General features: G+C 32.3%; 2 protein-coding genes across 2 annotated transcripts; one reads left to right on the forward strand and one right to left on the reverse strand.

The window, feature by feature from the left end:
- Positions 1-1,933: 1,933 nt before the first annotated feature.
- LOC133201835 (ras-related protein Rab-32B-like) lies at positions 1,934-11,983 on the reverse strand. The gene is made up of 9 exons (XM_061337643.1): positions 11,905-11,983; positions 11,467-11,499; positions 7,864-7,960; positions 7,697-7,753; positions 7,449-7,481; positions 5,287-5,314; positions 4,857-4,931; positions 2,945-3,053; positions 1,934-2,298 (listed from the first exon to the last, which is right to left on the reverse strand). The coding sequence occupies exons 1-9, from the start codon at positions 11,981-11,983 to the stop codon at positions 2,132-2,134; spliced, it is 678 nt and encodes a 225-aa protein (XP_061193627.1). The 3' UTR covers positions 1,934-2,131.
- A 7,011-nt stretch (positions 11,984-18,994) lies between these two features.
- LOC133201847 (uncharacterized) lies at positions 18,995-21,420 on the forward strand. Its single transcript, XM_061337652.1, has 3 exons — positions 18,995-19,220; positions 19,404-19,493; positions 20,925-21,420. Exons 1-3 carry the CDS (start codon positions 19,203-19,205, stop codon positions 21,306-21,308), a joined length of 492 nt encoding a protein of 163 aa, XP_061193636.1. The 5' UTR covers positions 18,995-19,202; the 3' UTR covers positions 21,309-21,420.
- Positions 21,421-21,911: the final 491 nt, after the last annotated feature.

The following is a 21,911-nucleotide window of genomic DNA, read 5'->3' on the forward strand; positions in this document are numbered from 1 at the left end:
CTGTCATACAATCTTTATAAAGGTGTCTTTAGGCCACGGCTAGGATCATGAGACATCAGAATTCAAACCTTGTCTTGTATACAGGCATAGCTGTTAAAAACGTTGGTATCTTATGACAGCAGCAGTTACCTCAGGATATAGACAACCGGGCTTATTCGACTTTTTCTTTGTATTTTTTTTCATTTTTGGACATACAGTGTATATCCGAAATTCCTGTCCTCATACACCTTTGTCAAAACTTTAAAAAGTTAAAACATTCTTGTGAAAACTTTTTTAGGACCGGCATTTTGACCTCAGACTTACATGTACCTCTGACCAAGGACATGATATCTGCATACATATTAGTTACACATGTACAAACCAAAGGACCCCCCCCCCCCCAATATACACCCTGGGTCCAAGGATATTTTTGTTCGTCTTTATTCGTCTTTTTACATAAATTAATCTTCTAGTACACATTTACAATGAATTCCATATGAAAAATCCAAAAAATAACGCAGAATTAACCTTTTACTAAAAAATTATACCCGCGGTATTATAAAATATTTTTCGACCCGTGGGGTATATTCGGGGGGGAGGGGGGGGGGGTCCTGTCCACAAGTACCTGTGCTTTGTATAAGCAAACAAATACATGTAGCTATGGAAATGTGTGCACATTTATTTTCCTTTTTCCTCGTACGAACATACATCTTTATTTAAATTTTATATATACAAATTTTATATATACAAAGGATACTATGAAAGCTTAAATTCAACAGTTCTTAAATTGTTAAAATCAAATTTCTTTAATGTTATGGTACGCATCGGACACATACCTTGCTTCGGACAAATTGAAGCTATAAAGCATCTAGCCTGAATGTCTCCGTGTTTTGACTTGTGTCTGTCTTAAAGCCGAAGAATATGCCAATTTATCATGTGATATAAAATTAAAATACCACGATAATGGCCTTGAAGTGATGTAATTTTTGGCATCATCGAAGGGGAGTAACCAGAATTTATTGATTTTGCAAATATTTAGAGTTGTCTTTCTTTTATTAGACTTTGAGGGAACGAGTACGTCTAGGTGATAATTTCATAGAAAATTTCAAGAAATTTATTTTTAAAGATTGTATTAATTTTCTTACAATTGTTTTTCACTAGTACTAGTATGTTCAATTCATCATGCATTGGACACAAATTAACCATGCATCCGGAAAATTTCTTTTTCGTGTAGAGAAACATGTTTAATACCAAACAGACAGCTGTTTTTGCTGAAATAATCTCAACATATCCAGTGAAAATACAAGTTATCGATATAACACAAGATGTGGGCTATCTTTATTTCTTCAGACTAGAAGATGATAGCCCCCCCCAAGAATAAGGTGCAAATTGCAATACATGTAACACGGGGCATTGGAAGGTCTACTAAGCCGATGTGATGCAACTAAAATCGTTCCACATTTGTGGATCGATAAAGTCAATCAAATTAAATTGGAGAATTAATTTTAAATGATGCATAGAGATATATTTTCATGTCGCTAATTTATAACGATCTCAGGTGTTTTAAAGGTCACTGCAATAAAGGTAGGACATTTTTCCCATTCAATATTCCGTTTGTCCAATGCATGGTGAATACTTCCGATCCATGGTGAATTACTCATTTTTTAAAAAAAAATCGTTTTTAGTGATATTTTCTCAATAAATAGCATATAACTATGTCACAAATTCACATTTTAATCAAATAATACATATTGAAATCCATTTTGATAATATTCGGTGGGTAGCGATATCGCTGTCTAGAACTTGTTCAAGTACGAGGGTGTCCGATGCATGGTGATCTATAAAAAAAGCCATTAATTTTACCTTTCGACGATAAGAAACATGTACACAGAAATTATAACATACTTCGTATCCAGTGATACTTACTCATTTTGTTAAATGTTTCACGATATAATTTGTCAAGTTGAAATTTTATTCCTTTGATAAGTTGTGACAGATTAAATCTCAATAATGATATACTTTTCGATATGAAATATTTAAAAACTTGTAACTTTGATCCTAAAATTATGCTTCCCAAGATTGTGTCGTAATGAAACTCAAGTTCAGATTTAAAGTGTATCTTAATACACATGTGACCAGGACAAAACATGTGTTAGCTACAGCATTGTTCTTTTTGTTTGGGCGTGACCTTCTCCATTTCAAAGGAGTCGTCAAATTGAGGCTTTCTGAGGGAAGTTGAGAGAGAGATGTGTTCCGAAGGTTGCTGGCTTTCCGAAGGTAGCTCCAGAATTTTCTCTAATAGGAATTTCATTGCTTCATCTAAAAAGGTAAAAAGGGGTGTACAAATACATGGATTTTATTGTTAAAAATATGAAATGGTCTAGCCAAACAAAAAAGTATAGTACGATTGTATTTACAATACCGAATGGATTACTGAAGTTTCAGGAAGTGTCCTTTCTCCCCCTTTGAAGCCCCCCCCCCCCAAAAAAAACCCATCACGGTATCTTTCTTTCAAATCATGAAAAAATTAAACGAGCTTATCAAAAGAGAGTGCTCAAAAGGTTTTAATCTCAAGGGAAGGGGGATGGGGTTGTCGTGTGGAAAGAGACCTCAAAATAGGTAACAGGAAGTGTGGGTGTTAGGACTGGAACTTGAACTTTGAAAATAATTCAATTCTTAAGTAGCTAAATAAATAAAACAATTATTCTTGAAAAAGCTCTAATATCGGTTAGGGCCCTGTGTACCGATCTGAGTATATTTTTACCTAAATGTAAATTAGTAAAACGAAGAACACACTTTTTTTTTTTTTTTTTTTTTTTTTTTTTAAATTCTGATATTACTTACTGTACACGTATAAGAACTACAAGCATCGAGTATTATTTTTATCAATTTTATAATTTTTGCAAGTTAGAGTATTGGCTTTTTTTTTTAAAGCTAAAAAAAATCTAAGAATTGTACATCTTACTTATATTTTTATCAGTTTTAGCCGATGTTGGAAACCAGCCCGTAATAGAATTTTCTTGACAGTATTGATCAAGTCGTTTGGAGTCGACATCAACATCTTGGAGATCACACTAGGGGAAAAAAAACGTTAATCTGATTTTTTATTTCGTCAAATGTATGTCTGGACAAAAGAACAGAATTGGCACTCCTAAACTACCCATAAATACCAATTTAGCTAACGTTGCGCAAATTCAGGCAACATTTTTTTTAGAAAGCTGACCCTTAATCAGTTGTTGGCACTGATCCGTTTAAATGCGTTTTAAAATGCTTCTTCTTCATGTAGATTAGTAGTGCAATGCAAGATCTTTGAAATGTTTTATTCTTTCCTTTTTCCATAATTTCATAAACTAAAAAATGTACGGTATGTCAGAAATTCTATGTGCTCACATTTAATTTACAGATTGAAACTGATAAAATTAGTCAGATGAAACTCAAACAAAAACCAGATTCTCTCTTGGTACGAAGTCAGACCCACTGACAATAAATTACTGAAATATTCAGGATTTTCAACACGTTGTATTAGTCGTAACCAGGGATGGGGTCAATTACTTTAAAAAGTAATTAATTAAATTACAATTACTTCGACTTTTTCTTCAATTAAATTACAATTAAATTACAGGCTTTCTAAGACATGTAATTAATTAAATTACAATTACTTTGCAAAAGTAATTAATTAAATTACAAATTACATTTTTATTTTTTATTTTTTGAAAATTTTTATAATCCTTTTCAATGAATACAGAACATCATTTATTTGTATATAAGCTCAGCCTCTGCACAAACAGTACAAGAAATAATATGCTATAGGCATTGTGTATCATACTGTGGTTTAATTTATAACATTTATTTACAATACAATAAGAATCTCTTAAAGAACTATCCGAAATCTGTTTGATGCAGTTTCCACCACACAAAACCTATATGTACACAAATTGCATGGCTTATGATATTTGATTAAAAGTGAGTATTTTAATAGAGTAAAATGAGTCGCAACTGAAACCCCTTAAATTAAATATTTCCTTTGAAGGTAACCTGAACACCTCAAATTGCTATTTATGTTGAACAATTTTACTTCATAAATCAGAATTGTACAGATAGAAAATTCATTCATAAAAATCTGCTTAGATGTTAAAATAATTATCAAATTGAAAGTATTTCTTTTCTAAAACGAGCGGAGAATTTTAAAATGAAATGTTTATCTCCACTGGCTTTGTCTTCTAAATCATGGAATGAATATCTCTTTAGAGGAGTTCATTTGTTTTGATTGCAATTTAAAGCTGTGATCTGGAGGGCAATTATCTCTTAATTCCCAACAAGAGAGAACTCTAACTTAATTAATGACACACACCTTCCTTTTCTTTATTATTGATAAAACAACAAAGATTGAAATACATGTACAACAAATGTGTGTTGCATAGCTGAATAGACCTAAGAAGGGTGGTTCAAAATTCATATTTATAAACATAGATCAAAAATTCAAAATTTACATAATGATTAGAAAGAAACTAGTTTATTATTATCAAGCCAATCATTTATTTATTTATTTGTAAGCATTAACCTAAGATTTTGTTTAATTGAAGGATTGAGGATATGTTTTAACAATAAAATAAAAACCAGTAAAACGGGGGGGTAGTGGTAACGATATATCATGAATATATCATGAATGTGTATTATATTAAGTAATTGAATGTAATTGAAAAAGTAATTGAAATTACATGGTATTTTTTCAGTGTAATTAATTAAATTACAATTACAAGTAATTGAAAAAATGTTCAATTACAAATTACTTCCAATTACTTCAAAAGATGTAATTAATTACAGTCAATTACAATTACTTTTTTCAATTACCCCATCCCTGGTCGTAACACATATACCTTGTTTGCTAATAATAGAACAGGAACGGGCTGCTCATTGGCTAACATGACTTTGGAATTTACGTCACCAAGCCACTAAAAATATAGAATTCATTTTAAAAAAGAACAATCCAGTCGTACATGCATTTGATTGATTATTTCAAATATGTGCATATTTCATAAATCTAAAAGGGACAAATGCAGTAGTTTTGAATCATCACTCATCATGTTTAATATATAATCGAGGAAGGGAAACAGACCAAATTAAAAATTATTCTGATTTGGGTCCTATTGAAGCAAAATCTTACCAAAAACAAAAACATCTTTTAAAGCACCCCAAGTATATATAATATTGAAATTCAACAACTAGGAAAAACTTCCAACTACACATATTCATGCATGTTATTGATTATGAAACGTCCCTTAAATATCCAAAGTTTGGAATACATACTTTTGAGACAGAGTCGAAGGTTGCTGGGCTGCAAAAAAGAAAGACATAGTACATGTATACATAAATATCTATGACAGGTAGATATCAAAACAGAAATATCCATGACAGGTAGACATCAAAATATCTCTATGGGACAATATCTCGAGCTCCTTTTATCTTCAACATTTACTTAAAATGATATTTTTGTAACTTTTTAGTATTTTATCGATGCAGGTGAGAAAAGTTAATTTTTTTTGTGCGTGTTTAAGAAATCCTTCTGTTTCACAGCACTTAGTCTTAGTTTAACCAAATACTTATTGTTTTATAAAAAAAAAGTCATATCCGCGATAATAATATTATAATACCGCGGATATGACTTTTTTTATAAAACGGTTATTCTGCGTTATTTTTCGGATTTTTCATATGGAATACGTTTTAATTGTAAAGTAGAAGAATAATTTATATAAAAAAAAAAAAAAAAAAAAAAAAAAAACAAACAAAAATTCTTTGACCAAGGGGTGTATATTGGGGGGGGGGGGGGGGGGTTCTGTCCACAAGTACCTGTGTTACAATCACGCAAATAGTTAGCCTGTAAGTTCAGAAGTTAATTTTTTAAATGCTTAAGTTAATTGTGTGATCAATTCTGCATCTCCTTAGTGCGTTAACGAGGGTTTCTAAATTTTACAATTATAATCTTATGATCATTCAAACAGCTTGAGGATCTGAGAGGATTCATCAACATGCACAGGTCGCGAATTTCACGATGTTAGTATACAGCACTTAGAGTTATAAGAATTATTGTTCACCCTAGGGTCTGTACCCTGGGGTCATGAATTTCAAAAAAGAAAAGTTTGGTTAATGACTTAATTATTGTTCGTTAAAGTCATGCCAACAGATTACTTGCTGTATGTCCAGGAATAAAGAAGGCGATTATGAAAGACGCAATGCAAATTCCAATATATGATCAATTTACATGTAGCAACCCTACCCTAAGCTGAAATCCTGCATCCAGAGGTCAACAACGAATCGTGATCATGAATTTCATAAGTTTAGTGATTGGCTTTAAAGCTATATGTGGCGTATCTGAGCTAAAAAATAAAAATACGAGATTGAGTGTGGATGAACATGATATTTGTTATTTACGTTAAAATTTTCAACGATTTTGAACTGGAGTAACCCCACGTTTCTATGGTTAAATTTACTTTAAACTGTATCTGATATTTAAATCGGTTATTGTTTTAAATTTTCATATCTATATATGAAACGCGATTGATTTAAATTGTGTAATTTACAGGAACGTCCTATCTTTATATAAAGTAATAAAACAAATAGAAAGATCTGAACTTATAAAAAATACGCCATGTATGATTTATTGATTGTTATTGATCGTTGATTCTTATAATCATGCAAACTGTTAACCTGCAAGATATCAAGGAGTAGAGAAAAAGATCGTAGATAAAATGCAGTATAAATCCCACTAATATACATGAATGTACGCATGCGTAGTCCCACTCGTGAAACTGATGAACTCGGGGATCCTGAATTTTTATAGTTTTGTTTAAGGACTTATATTACTACTTATTAGTTTGCTAGACGTCGCAAAGGAAAGGAGAAAAGTTTAACAATTACGTGTATGTTTTTGGTATATACTATTTGCGCGGATCCAGAGGGGGGGTCGGGGGGTCCGGACCCCCCCCCCCCCCCTCCCCTGGAATTTGCAGAGTTATTAAAAGTAGATACTGAAGTAAATAAAAAAATGACTTTGGAACCACCACCCCTCAAAAAACGTAGCCCCCAACATCACCACCACGAAATAGGTTTTGTTCACGCCTTGGTAATGGATATTAAGGGGTTTTTTTTAATTTTTTTTATTATCATTTTTTTTTTTTTTTTGCTTGTCAAGAAATTTTCTGGGTTGAATACGTTTGGGAAGGGAATTTAGTTTTTTTTATTTTTTGATTGTCAAGAAATTTCTGGATAGGAATTTTTTTTTTTGACTGGGGTGGACCCTCCCCCCCCCCCTTTGAAAAAATCCTGGATCCGCGCCTGCATATAATTCTGGCCCAACCGTTCTTCTGATTATTCTTAAGGATCTGCTCTTCACAATACTTAATTTTAAAACAAAAATTTCCTTAATGTCATACGTTTGATTAAATTATAGAGTAAAAATTTTATTGACTCACCGAGAAAGATCAAACACAATTATGGCTGCTATTCTATAAAAGAGAAGAATTTGAAATAAAAGCAAACAATTTAATAAATGTTGTACGACCCAGGTTGTGAAAGTTGTCTGGTATTTTATTCCAATTATTTCAATATATAAAACATATTCCTTGCGATAATATAATCATGAATATTCTCAAATTATATTTTAATTTCCCAATTGAAATTGCACGTGAGCAATGCTGAAAGAAAGAGAAAAAGAGCTTACGCATATTTGTAATATACTCGAGTCATGTGCCCAAATCTTTCATGACCCGCAATATCCCTAAAGGAAGAAAAAAAAACTTCTTAAATTTTTTGGAAAAAAACAAACAGCAAAACAAAAAACAAAACAAAAAAAAAAAACAAAGGAAAAAAAAAAAAAAAAAAACTTACCAAAGCTGAAGATTGATCTTTGTTTGTTCATCCCAATCCAAAAGTTTTAATGCAAAATCGACGCCTATAGTGAGTTTGTAGTTAGGAGAAAAAGACCCTAAAAAAAAAATACATGAGTACTAATGTACGAAAATTTACATAGAGGTTTTCTTAAGATGACAAGTAACGGGGGCGGATAAAGGGGGTGTCGTCCCCCCCCCCCCCATTAAGAAAGTCTTGATAAAACAAATTATATATATATATATATATATATATATATATATATATATATATATATATATATATATATATACAGAGAGAGAGAGAGAGAGAAAGGATGAAATTAGACTACCGATATACACCCCATCCTTCCCAACGATAAAGTTTGACCTTTTGAGAATGTACACGTGCAGAACAGTATATAAATGTCCATTTCAGATTCAGATGTACATGTAATATATGCATATATATATGTCATTGATGTACTGTATATATACCTATAAAACAAGTCTTATGTTCATATAAAATATTTTGGGGTATTCCCCTACTTGTATGTCTTTTCTATCAATCAAGCAATTCTTTCCCTCTTATGTATATGTATATTTTATTTCGTGTGTATGATCATAATCATTATATACATTTTAACAATGTACTTTCTTTTTGCCCCATGAGGGCCCTTAATTGGTCAATAAACGAATTGAATTGAATTGTATCACTGAGCATCCGCACACGGTCATGCACGTGTTTTAAATGATAGTAAGAAAAATGTTTTATGAGATTCCAGTTACATCCCTGGCTCCGGGGCCATAAAACCTAGACAAGCTCACTTTTGATCTCAGTCTCACTTTCCTGGCTCCGGGGCCATAAAACTTAGACGAGCTCACTTTTGATCCCAGTCTCACTTTTTCCACTGTACATATTCCTTTTGTAAAAGTGTCTAAGTTTTATGGCCCCAGAGCCAGATCTTCACTAAACAAGCGTATACCTGAATCGATATACATGCACAATCTAAACAGAATTTAAATTATAAAAATTACAATATGATTTAAAACTTAAAAACTAGTAAAAATAATAAGCAAGCGATTGTGTCAAATCAAAATTACTGAACAGAAGAAATTTGTGTCGTGTTTTCGATGACCTTGACCTTTCGATATAACCCTTAGAAAAACACATTTTAGAACTATGGGCAAAATATATTTTTAAAAAAATAGGGATGTCAACGAGTACCCGGTTAACCGGGTACTCGATCGAACGTCCGAGTATCGAATACTAAAAATGGTAATCGGTTACTCGGATGTGTATTTTTTCTTATTTCAAAGTACTTATTTTTATCAAAAACTTATCAAAAACTAACTTAAATATGCATACAGTAATTATAGCGTGTAGTCTTCTACACCTGTAAAACATCCATTATCGCCTGTGACTGTGTATATACAGTAATTAGTGACCAATCACCCAACTTTTCTCACCTATTGTGGTCCTGAATTTTTGGATGGCTTCAATGATTGTTTTCAGTGAATATCGATGGTCTATTTTCTTCAAAGCATTTTTAAATCATTAATTAAGTTAATACACGGCAGCGAAATCGGACATGCATAGAAATGCCGCTACTAACTCCAAAAGTGAAGAAATATTTCAAAATAAATAAATATTAAAAAAAAATGTTTAAAGTAGTTTGCATAGTAAGTTTAGTGTCTAAGGGGGAAACAATCAACACATGAAATTGTTTTCCCGTATACACTAAACTTACTAAAACATTAGACTAAACTTACTAAAATATTAGACTAGCGATCCCAACAACGTCCGTTCCTTCTCTTTTGCTAGTCTAATCCTCACAAACCTGTGTAACAGATTTTCCTACTTTTGATGGAATAGATTCTAAACAAGAACTGTAAACCATTTGTAACTTTTGATGTAATAATTATGTTTTTTGTGTTTATTTGATAAATAAATTTAGTACTAAAAATCATTTACGTTGGAATCGGTGTTTATATACATTTATAAACGTGATAAAAACAGCTTTTGGGTTTAACGGAGTTTAACGGGGCTCAAGAAAATTAACACACTTGTATTTACATTTTTACCGAGTACTCGATCGGAAAGACGTCCAATTAACCGATTATCAAAAATTGACCGATTTGACATCCCTAAAAAAAAAATGATTTCACTCTGAAAGTCTTGGACTGAAAAGCTTATTTTCTGGAAAAGACTTTTTCGACAAATTTCTGCGAATGGGGAGATACTCACACCTTACCCTGGGGATAGGAGTTGTTAATTAAGTGCATGATGCCGAGAATGAATACCTTTTTTGTCAATTGTACAAACATTTATTAAAATGTCAGGTCGTTCTGCAATAATTACTTTTTGCGAATTCTATCCAGTCTGTGCATGTATCACATGTGTACAATGTATGTATTCATATAGAATATTTGATTCTTTGATTATTATGTTTTTCTGTGCTTATTCATTTTAAATTGTGACCCATATGTGTGAATATGTTTGATATAATTCACATGTAGGGAAAGGGCGTATCAAGTTTTTGAACTTTTGCCCCATATGCATCCCATTTGTATAATCTAAAGACAATAAATTATATGTTCAAACCATTCCCCCGTGACCCTGACAGACAAGTTATTGCTGGTGTTGGGCGGTGGTTGTTTTAATTTTATCAGTATTTTATTAAGTAAAGAAACTTATTTGGATTGGACTTGAGGCATCATGCCTATATAAGTCCTCTCCTGAGGTTACAAGAGTTTAGAATTAACAGAAAGTGTAAAGATTGACAAGGAGGAAAAATAAATGTAAATGATCAATTAGATATATCTAATAATTAAGGAAAGAAAAAAAATATTATTGTTTGAAATATACCACAAGAGGATTACTCATTACATGGTAGAGGTGGTTTGTGTATTTATGTGTAGGAGGGGTGGGGGGGGGGGGTGAGGGTTATCTCTATTCACTATATGGGTACTCCAGCTCTAACTGACAGTGTATTATACATATAATAATTGGTGCAAGCTGCAAGCATCGACATTACATTGTATAATGCATAATTGTTTTAAGGGGATGCATTTGATATAGACTGTGTATCTCGTTGGTGCAAAGATTTAGAAAAAGTTGTTTAATTGCATAACAAAGGTAAGAAATGTAGTAAAGTGCTAGTGCACATGCATGTAGTTTTCCCAATATGTACTGTATACTTTGCAAATGAATGCTATCGATTATACGAGTACTTGAAGAAGTTTCAAGTATATCTCTTTATTGATAAAAAAAAAAAATCCATAGTATAGTTGAATACCTGTGATCGATCAGTGTATCAATTTACATTATCTTCCCCTTATCATTCAGGTTTGAAATGCTCTTTAATAGTGGATTTATAATCATTTAATTACCATAAGAGTGACGATCGAGATACACCTGTGTCTTAATCTTTATAAGCAATCAAATATTGGTACATTTTGGGGGTGGGGTGGGGTGGGGGTGGGGGGGGGGGGTCCTAATTTTAATGTGTTAGTCGAAGCAAACACAATCCTTTGTCTTTTTTAATTGGGTTGCGGGGTGGGTGGAGTGTATATTAATTACATGTAAAAGACCGAGTTTAAAGAAATTGAGTTTTTATGTTACCTTCAGTGTAACGACGAATGATTGATGTCTTCCCTGTTCATGAGCAAAAAAATATATAAATATATAAGTATGTAATGATAAAACGTCTTCTTAACATCTTGTTTCGGGATAAATGGGACTAATTTTACATGAAACAACTATCAAACCTTTGACACAGTTACAAGTTTAACCTGAATGACAAACTATAGTTGATAAATAAGCACATGTATTTCTAGTATCTAAAAATATAGAGGTTTCATGCTAAGTAACAGGTGTTCATGTACTTCATAAAAAAAATAATAGTAATAATATTCATTTTCAGTGATTTTATTTTTTCAATATTTTTTTTACAAACACAATTTGACGTTTTTCAAGCATTTGGAAACAGAACAGTAAAAAAAAATCCTTTCTTAAGAAAAGAAAAACTTGCCTACTTATTATGTTGGAAAACACACACACCTACACCAAATTCTCCTATTACCAGAATCTTATAAAGGTGTTCCTGTCGCGATAATTTGGAGGCGGGTGTTGCCGCCATCTTCTTGTCATGTGATAATTCTATTTATGACTATACTTATCTATGAAAATGTGATGATAAAGCTTAGTATTTTATCAACAATAAATTTAAAATTCCCTCAAACAAATATTCACCTATATAGACCTTCATGCCCTGTCCAAATATTTTACGTGAGCCTTCTCTATGCGCCGCTTCGTCCAGGTAACACTGGCATTTAATTTCTGCTCAGTGTCTGGTCAGCAGTTGGTTTAAATATTCACAGAATATGAGGCGAGGGGGGGGGGGGGGGGGGGGTGTGGAGTCGATTTCCTGAACACTTCACATTCCTCTGCTTAATGATACATGTATATGGTAAGTCTGACATCGTTCTATTTTTCTGAATATCTGTTGAATGCACAGTCTCAATTTTTCGAGTTTTTTCGGAGTTAATTGAACCACATTTTCTTTTGGCTTCTTCAAGCCCGTCAAGCTTTCATGTACATTAAAACTGAGCTAGTTCGATAAACAAACAGACAACCCCCAAGACCATAAACTGAGAACAGATTTAAGTCAAATTTCAGATTTTGAATATCTTGATTTTTTTTCAACAAACATAATTAAAAAGTTGTGCAAGTTAGTATAATATTGAAATATAAAGATCCTCCATTTCCAAAATTATTTCAAACATTATAAGCTTATTCAAAACATTTTAGTGACGTCATTCTTTTGTACAGTCTCATATTTCAAAGAGTGTACTAGCTATAGTCCAATATCATTTCAGGAGTACAATATTATATCTAATATTGTACTCCAAAATAATTCTGGACTGCGTGAAACAAAGGATGACATCACCTAGCGTTTACACAACGAATGAATAAGGCAACAAATAGACAAAAATTATGCATTTTATATAGAAATCAACATCTCGTAATCCAATTCAAGCTATATAGATAGAAATCAACATCTCGTAATACTATTTAAGCTATACAGAATCCAATGCAAGCTACATGTATAATCCACATCTCGTTATCCAATCCGTGCAACGAAACTTCCAAAGTAGGAATATCCAAGAAATCCCTTAGAATTTACATTCAGGTCACTGATTGTGAAACTACCGATATTGAAGCACATTATATGGTCGAGTTAACACTTAATATTTACATTTGCCAATATATCTTTTCTTATATAAAAATACTAATTAAATTGAAATTCAATTTTCAATGACATGCAGTTGATCAGGCTTTCTTGTGTATGGAAAGCAAACTGCACGAGCCATTTGGAAAGTTCAGATTGTGACGTCACATGATGTCGTAGATACGTTATGTTGCATTTTCATAACAAAGTCTAAGTAGTGCCTATTTTTTCCTTGTAACACGAATAAAAAAGGAAAATATAAATATAAGAAATAAAATATCATTTTTTAGAGTTTCATTGGGATATGACATGAAGTTGGTACGTGATCAAATCTACTATAACGCCCTTCCGGCGTTATAGAATTTGATCACGTGACCGACTTCATGTCATACTCCAATGAAACTCTAAAAATGATATCTTATTTCTTGAATGTTAGCATTCAGGGGAAGAAAAAGCGGATAAATTTACAATCGATCTGTAAATATATCCCATACAACTCCGATTTTTCCCCCGGAAAATTTAATTTCAATATATATTTCCAAATTAATTTACGTAAATATGTGGTGCTTTCGATATCCAAGGGAAAAACGGCGCTTTCCCGGAATATTTGCCTACTGGTCACTTACGATCGTTAAAAAAGGATCCTTCACAATATTCTAGATCTCAGAATCGCATAATGTCATGAAGTTGCTCAGCTCTTTTTAACGCATCCGTAGAGAGTCACAACGATAAAAAATATATGATTGGGGTTCAGTAAGGGGTTTTAATTCAAAAACTATTCATCCCTTTGAAAGAAATCTCTTAAACCCCTAAGCGCCCCACCCATCTGGTTTGGTCACCGTCACCAGTGTCAATACAAAAATGCATTGAAAAAGATACAAAACTTAGATGGTCTTTTATGTCAGATTCGGGGCTGAGACTCGGTGCTTCGCACCTCGTCCCTGTCCCGTATCTAACATATTAAACCATCTTCGTCTTGTATCCCTTACATATATACGCCGACTTCACCGATAGTTAAGTCATTCAAAACAATACGTACACTTCACACAAACTACATGCTTGTAAATAACAATTCATTTCAGTTGTGGGCAAAAACTTAGAGGGAAATTTTTAACAAGCAAACCTACCCAGAAATTTCGGGATGAGCAAAAATTAAACAAGAGACCCATGTGCCACATCGCTCACCTGAGCACACTGACTTGGTCAAGAAGCAGTTCTGTATTGAAAAGTTTACCGGGGGCATCTTGAATTTACACTACCTCAAGATGCTTACAAATCAAAATTACTAATTATGGCTGTGCTGTTCTTCAGCAGAAGAATTTTAAAGATTTTTCCCCAATGTATTCCTGTGTAAAACTCTGATCGCTCATTGTGCCCCATCCTACCTTCCCTAAATTTGAACAAATTTGAATCTACACTACCTGAGGATGCTGCTATAATAATATGACTAATCATATATATTGAAACGCAACAAGCAGTAATCTACAATTATTAGAATTTTTTATCTAATGATTTTTTTAAAAGGAAAACAGTAAGGAAAAACTCGATTTAAAACATCAAAGATTTGATAAAAATGTTAAAGGATTATCTTTTAACTTTAAAAATTAACACATGACTGTTAAAACACCCCCATCCCGGCCATTCAATTACAGTGTGCAAGGCTGCAATGCACAACAATTGAAGCTTGATTTCTACGATGCAATAGGTTCATCCATCTCTATATCCATCTCAATATTCTTTGCCATTTTTAAATGCCTGTTTTTCAGATGAGGAGGTCGAATTTTCTCTAGCCAAGCGCAGTGTAGTAACCCTTGTACTTCCGGTCCAAGGACTGTCATTCATGCTAATGATACGTAAGATCCTGTTGAGGCATGATGTAGTGCATATTTGGATCTGCAACTCTCCATCACCTTTATTTTGATATTTTCCACTTAGAGCAATGGAAATGCGTACTAAAATCATTTTCAGGAAGCCTTGGCATCGCTTACGGAAAAGAAAGGAGAATTTATTTTTTGAAATATTACTGCATTACTTATGACGAACAGATGCAAACCCTGAAAACCCCATATTATTGCCAAATGTTTTGTTAAACATGCAATTTTTTATTTCTGTTAAGCGGACACAAACTTAACATCCGGTAATGTTATGAAAACCATTCAATCGTTAAATTACCGATATATTTACAAAGTTGAAAATATCCTTACTTTTTAGATACAAAATTATATCCTATATATAATATTTCCCTCTAAAATAGGATGTTGCGTTTCTTTTGCGTTTCTCTCTCTCTCTCTCTCTCTCCCTCTTTCTCTCTCTATAATCAGCAAATCATGTTTATAAAAGCTTTGTCTTTCGTAAATATAAAATTGTGAATAGCATTTTTTTTTAAATGAAAATGTCAATGTTGTAGAGTAACGTTACAAAGATGGCATATTCTAAAACTTCGTGTAGGATTTTCTTAGGAAATTTCTTTTTTATTTAATTTAAGAACTTCAAAATATCATAGAGAAATAATCTGAATTGGTTTCTACCTTTTATTACATCTAAATTATACATATATGGATTTTAAAGAAAAGCTCTTTTTGTTTTTGGAGAGGAAGTTTTTTTTCTTAAACAAAAAATTATGTCAAGTAATATTTTATAATTTTCTGCACATGTTTATTATGCTCTCTGCGTTTCTTTCACAAGTGATTAAGATATAAAAGGAGGTCAAGGTGCCCTAATTCATCTTAATTCAATCTTTTACATACTTACAAGCGATCTTAAGAGTTCAACGCTTAACAGTTAAGTAGTTAAACGGGAAGGTGTTTTTTACCCAGACAAAACCAGATACAAATTATTATAAGATTAATAACGTTAGGTATACGTACATATTTTAAAAGTGGATATTTAAATGAAATGATATAATTCTAGTCCACTTTGTTTATACAAAGTATATGTACAAAATATGTTACATGAATATTATTAATCTGAAAAGATTTGCTTTCATGCTAAAAATGGCAGGTTCTAACTTGAATAATTTTAATCAGTCAATGTTTATTAACTATCTGTTTATATTAGATACAAAAGAAAAGGCAACAACAAAATAATTATTTTATTGAATTAAATCCTTAACCATTTTTTGGACATTTGAAAATAATAGATAAGTTTCTCAATATACAATATTATACTTTCATGTAAATTAGTTGAATCTGATTCGTCGAAAAACATTTGTTAAAAAAACACTATTACCCGCTGAATAATGAAGCCACGCCCTCCAGCGTAGCACCAGTTAACATTGCTTGACGACGAGTGTTATTCCAAAAAAATATTCATGGGCAGAATTCATGCGCACAAGGTTCACTGTAATATGTATTTGTATAAAACATTCAGCATAATATAATAAATACTGCATGTAGTTGAGTGTAACATTGAGGCTGCGCCTCGGTTGACATGGTTTTCTTGGGGTGAAAATTTTCAATGTTTTATTTTGAATAGAATCTATTTTGTAAACAACAAAAGTGAAAGTAAGGGAACCAACATAAATCTAATAGTACAGTGACTCATGTTTCTCGATGAAAGTGAAAGTAACTTTCAATCAAATAATCTTATTGGTTCCACGTTTCTCCATCTATCTTTAAGATAGTTAAGAAGAAATGAAACCCGTGTGTTCATTGTTACTTTGAATTAAGACATTGAAGTAACCCTTGAGATACTTAAGAATAGAGGAACGCGAAAATTCTCAAAGATTCTGTATAAATGTATAATATCTTCTGTTTTAAACTTTATTCCTTGAAGTCAGAGGATAATAGAGACTGAGAAAATATGACAAAACCAATTTTGAGCCTGATACATGTTTTGACACTGTGTCTTTTGTATGGTATGTATTCTATAACAATGCCCACCTCCTTCTTTCACTTATATTCCATAACTACATGTACCATTAGAAGCATTATTTAAACTGTTCTATAACCGATTTTTTTAGAAAAAATAATAACTTACATCAATCATTTACTATTGTTATATTAGTTTACATATATAGATCTCGTTACGGTGAGTTTTTGCTACACATCTTAAATCCAAATTGTTCAGAGTGTTATGTTTCAGTTTTTAAATATATGTAGAAAAAAACTCCAATTATTTAGAAATACGAACTCAAAGCGGGGAACCGAGTGATCCACTTCATTAATCTAAATCTTACAAATGTACATAGTATCGAATATAACCTATCACAGGTTCGTATCTTGACTGACATATTTCATACCAATTGTTAGCCCTTTATTTGACTACATTGTAAATGGAATATTCCGTCTACCTGATCAATACATAGGACCTCCTGATCCTACCTGTAGCTGGAATTTTCTATTATCCAAAACAAAAAAGAAAAGAAAAGAAATGAAAAAAAGAAAAGAAAAGAAAAAAGTTGGAAGCTTGAGAAAAAAGACAATCTGGTCAGCTTTTCATGTTTGAATCTACTCTGTTCGTCTCGAGAGGGTAATGAATGTAGAAATTCAGAAGTTACATCAAACACCTCTAATATTTGATTAGTTAGAATATTCTGTCAGGAGATTGGCCTTGGGCGAAGATGTAAGGAGCAGGGCATTTACATGTAGTAAATCAGCTCTTTGTGATTAGAGAAATTGAAAAGAATGAAATTGCAAGGAAAGTTTGTGTGTTGTGGCAAACTAATCATAAAAAAAACATTTTTGAGCTTTCTTGTGCCTTAAAACCATAAAAATATTCCATACATACGTAACGAAAACTTCCACGTTACCTCATTTAGAACTCTAAGCGGTGTTCATATATACACAATTTAATAAGAGTAATTTGTCCCTGATTATTTTGCTACATTGAAAATGCAAGCAGATTGAACAAATTCTTTCAATATTTACATTCAATGAATATTTTCACCTTTATTTAATTTCTAATGAAAAACACTACACCTTTAAAATCAATCAATTAACACCAGACTACTACATTGTAGTAGTTACAATCGCTTAGGGCCTTAATAAACAGTAGGCTCTTCACACCATGACAATAATATAATATTTAACGTACTTAAACCTACCTTATATGATTATTTATACGGACAGAAATATAAACAAAACACATATACAATGTATTTCTTTGTTAATGCAGGATTAACGATTGAAACTATCATTAGATTATTCTATTTCCACCTTTGATATGCTATATTCTTTTAACTGCAGTGTCTGTCGGTCGGAGCTTCATAATTGTATCAACTTCCTCTGGAGTCGAACAACCTACGTCGAAAGATTACGAAATGACGTCACATCCTCAACAACTACCAAAGGATAACACGAGTGTACTCGACGACAACAAAAGCAACCCAAACATATCAAAGTCGGTATCAAATAACAACATTCAAGCTAGAACGAGTCAAATGAACATCGGCGAACTTCACTCGGAACAAGAACCTCTCAAAATTCTTACAACAACAGTTCAAAGCATCCGCAAAATCGCACTTCAACTGTTGATTCTGCTGCAGGAAGTCTTCAAGAAAATACCCAATACGGACGATATTGAAAAACAAGATACCAGTCTGGATGAAGATTTTTTGGAATTCGAAAGAAGCAATGTATTGTCAAGCACTATTTCCAATGAAACACCAACAGCAAAGGAAACAGAAGAGGACAAGGAAACGAATGAAAGACGGGTTATAAGATCTACGTCATTTGGTCACAAATCAATACAAATCACGACTGTCACACCAGCCTCTACGAGCTATTTTTTGTCTATGGAAAATAGTGGAACACAAGAAAACCTAAAACCTATTCAAAACTCTAGTTTATCACCGCTTAAATCCGACGATATTTCACCTCAAACTGTGACGCATGCGCATTCTGCCATCACATCCGAGAACCATTTTAGTTTGAGGACAAGCATGAAAGAAGACCAGCGGTTTAATCCAACTACTGCGACGAATACCACTAATTCGCAAACGGATAAATTGGGCATTTGTCATCTGCTTACCTTGGATACAGTATCCAATGTTAAAAATGAAAGTGAAACTAGGATTTATGGTTTTAAAGTCAATTCATGTCATCCCGGTGTCTTAGACCAAGCCTACTTGAATAAATTAGGGCGGCGTATTCTAGAAAGGTTAATTGATATTGAATATAAAGCTGGAATGTTACGATCAGAGATAGTAAGTAATCTTTTGATAACTATCTAAACTGTAAGCTCATTTTTTCTCCAAATGGCAAAATATTAAAATTTAGAACTGCATAGCTCATTTACTGTATAATATAAATCGAATTAAAATACAAAACAAAAAGGAACAAAAAAACACACACTGATTTTACTGATGTATTTAAAATTCTATTTACAGGTTGATAAGTATCAGCTGGCCAAAAATTCCGAGTTATTGAATGTTATAAGTGATCATGGCTGTGTATCGAAGTTTCCACTAGACAGCGAGGTAAATTCTTGTCTACTACAATGTATTTGTGAAGCTTATTAAGTACCTTCTTCCTGTATGTAATCTATCATATCGTTCTGTGGAGTTTTTGTACCATTAATTAAGGAATGAATTTAATAGCTACCCAATTTATACGGTATAGAGTGGGTTGGGGCAGTTTATGCTTTATAAATCGCGAAGAGGTTTATAATAAAAAACTGTTCCAACCCACTTTATACCGTATAAATTATAAGGAATGAAATTAATAGCTACACAATTTATACGGTATAAAGTGGGTTGGAACAGTTTTTTATTATAAACCTCTTCGCGATTTATAAAGCATAAACTGCCCCAACCCACTCTATACCGTATAAATTGGGTAGCTATTAAATTCATTCCTTAATTAATGGTACAAAAACTCCACAGAAGGATATATAAAATTTCACTGTATTTTCGTTCCGGAAAATATATTTAAAAAATGAGTAAATTTTGTTCCCTAAACTAGTGTGTTACACCAAATTAATGCTAGTAGCCCTCTGTTCTCGTTATGCATATGCATTCGTTCCATAGATTGTGCCTGAGGCGTGGCAGATTTTTTTAAGGGTGTACAGTATTTAACTTGGTTAAAAGGAAGTTGAATTCTCTCATCCTTATGACCCAAATTTTTTATATCAGTTGAAGGAACAAAGTGAAAAGTCTTCTACGGGATTCCTAAAAAGTTCTTTATAGCCGATTATTTTTTTTTAAAGGCGAGTTCTTTATAATTTAGAAATAACTGATAGCTACAGCCTTGGCATATTTGGACCTATGTTACTGTTATGTACAGTTTTGTACAGGTAAGACAACAAAACACGAAACTTAAGATTATTTGTATTTTCGGGAGTATAGTCTTGTTCAACCGGACGCTCGGCTGTCTCCGTAAACTCTGACTACGTCTGGTTGGGCTAGACTATTTCGAGAGATGATAAAACGGAACGGAAACGTTACAATTTATCTATTCCCAGAATGCCCTTACATGAATTCGAGCATGTGTACTCCAGTAAAAAAGATAACGCTCGAGAACGCTAGCAAAATTTTTATTGACTGGTGGTTTGCTTGAGATATACTGAATCATTAAGGTCGTTTGATGGTCACAGATAGGTTTAAAAAATTAAATTGTCGAGTTCTTGAATGCAGTGAGGTACATGGAGAGAAAAAGAAACAATGTAAGAACGGTTTGCGAAAATTTGTCTCCGTTAAATTTACAACTGCCAACGCGCAATGCTATTCGAGTTTCACATACTTATTTCATTCAATGACAATTATATTTCGTATGACATACAGGTTTGTTGGGGGGGGGGGGGTGAAAGACTTCTCTCTGTTGAAGCTTTTAATTCTATTGTTCTATATTGGATCCCATATTTCACTGTTTTCTCGTCAAAGTGACTTAAATGCTACTTTTTTTCTTTCCAGATTACCGCTGAAAATCGAACCCAGGAAATATATGAGTTTCTAGTCAAAATCTACGCCCTTCTCGACATGACGAGTATAGAATTCGAAGACGCTCTAAATGTTGCCCCTCCCTCCTTTTCCATACCATTTAAGTATGTAAATGGAGAGATTAAAAAGTTACAGAAGCAGATTATGAAAGTAATTTGTAATACAGATTTACTTTTGAGAAGCGTGGGTGTGGTAAGGCGGGATTTTCCAATATACTCAAAAAGAGAGGAGAGTAGCATATTTAATTCAAGGTTAACTTTTCAGATGAATTTATACGCAAATATGAATAGAATACGTGATATGTTGGAGCAAGTAAAAGTAGAAGCAAAGCTGACCTTGCCGTCACTTATATTTTAATTTTCAATCTTGGAGTTGATTAAAAGGTATTTTTGGTTTTGATACAGATGTTGATTTAACCTATTTTGAATTTTATCCATTTTGATATAGTGATATTTAGATTTTTTTTTTATGTGTAAACGCAATTTTTGTCTCAGGGAGAAATAAAGGCATTGTTCTATGTATTTTTCTCACAATTTCAAATGGCATTATTTTTTTTCTTTATATTTTTTCTCACAAACTAGTACATGTATATATGGAGCTAAGATTTTAAATATACCACTCTTGAGATCTGTCATATATATATATATATATATATATATATATATATATATATATATATATATATATATATATATATATATAATAAATATATATCCAGTTGTAAATGTCCATTTTTTTGACGTCCTATTTTTTTTATATATTTTATTTTTGTGTTTAAAGATCTTCTGTTAGAGGTACTTTAAAACATTTTTGATACATTACTTAATCTATTAAGTTTTTATTTCATTTTATTTTTGTACAAATATGATACATTGATGTTTTGCATGCTGGTGAAAAAGAGGTCTTGATTTTAAATATGATTGTTAAATAATTATTCTAATTCTTCAAGTATGACATTTG

This window comes from Saccostrea echinata, unplaced genomic scaffold (assembly GCF_033153115.1).
Source record: "Saccostrea echinata isolate AGI-Se365-2 ecotype Australia unplaced genomic scaffold, CSIRO_AGI_Sech_v1 ptg000002l, whole genome shotgun sequence".
NCBI classification, from domain to species: Eukaryota; Metazoa; Mollusca; class Bivalvia; order Ostreida; family Ostreidae; genus Saccostrea; species Saccostrea echinata.

Bases quoted from the DNA above. Each gene is read 5' to 3' on its own strand.
- LOC133201835 (XM_061337643.1), bottom strand. From the start codon at position 11,983: ATGGCGGCAACACCCGCCTCCAAATTATCGCGACAGGAACACCTTTAT. The intron at 7,754-7,863 runs GTAAGTTTTTTT...TTCTTCCTTTAG, and splicing joins AAGATCAATCTTCAGCTTTG to GGATATTGCGGGTCATGAAA. The intron at 4,932-5,286 runs GTATGTATTCCA...CTATATTTTTAG, and splicing joins CCTTCGACTCTGTCTCAAAA to TGGCTTGGTGACGTAAATTC.
- LOC133201847 (XM_061337652.1), top strand. The intron at 19,494-20,924 runs GTAAATTCTTGT...TTTTCTTTCCAG, and splicing joins AGTTTCCACTAGACAGCGAG to ATTACCGCTGAAAATCGAAC.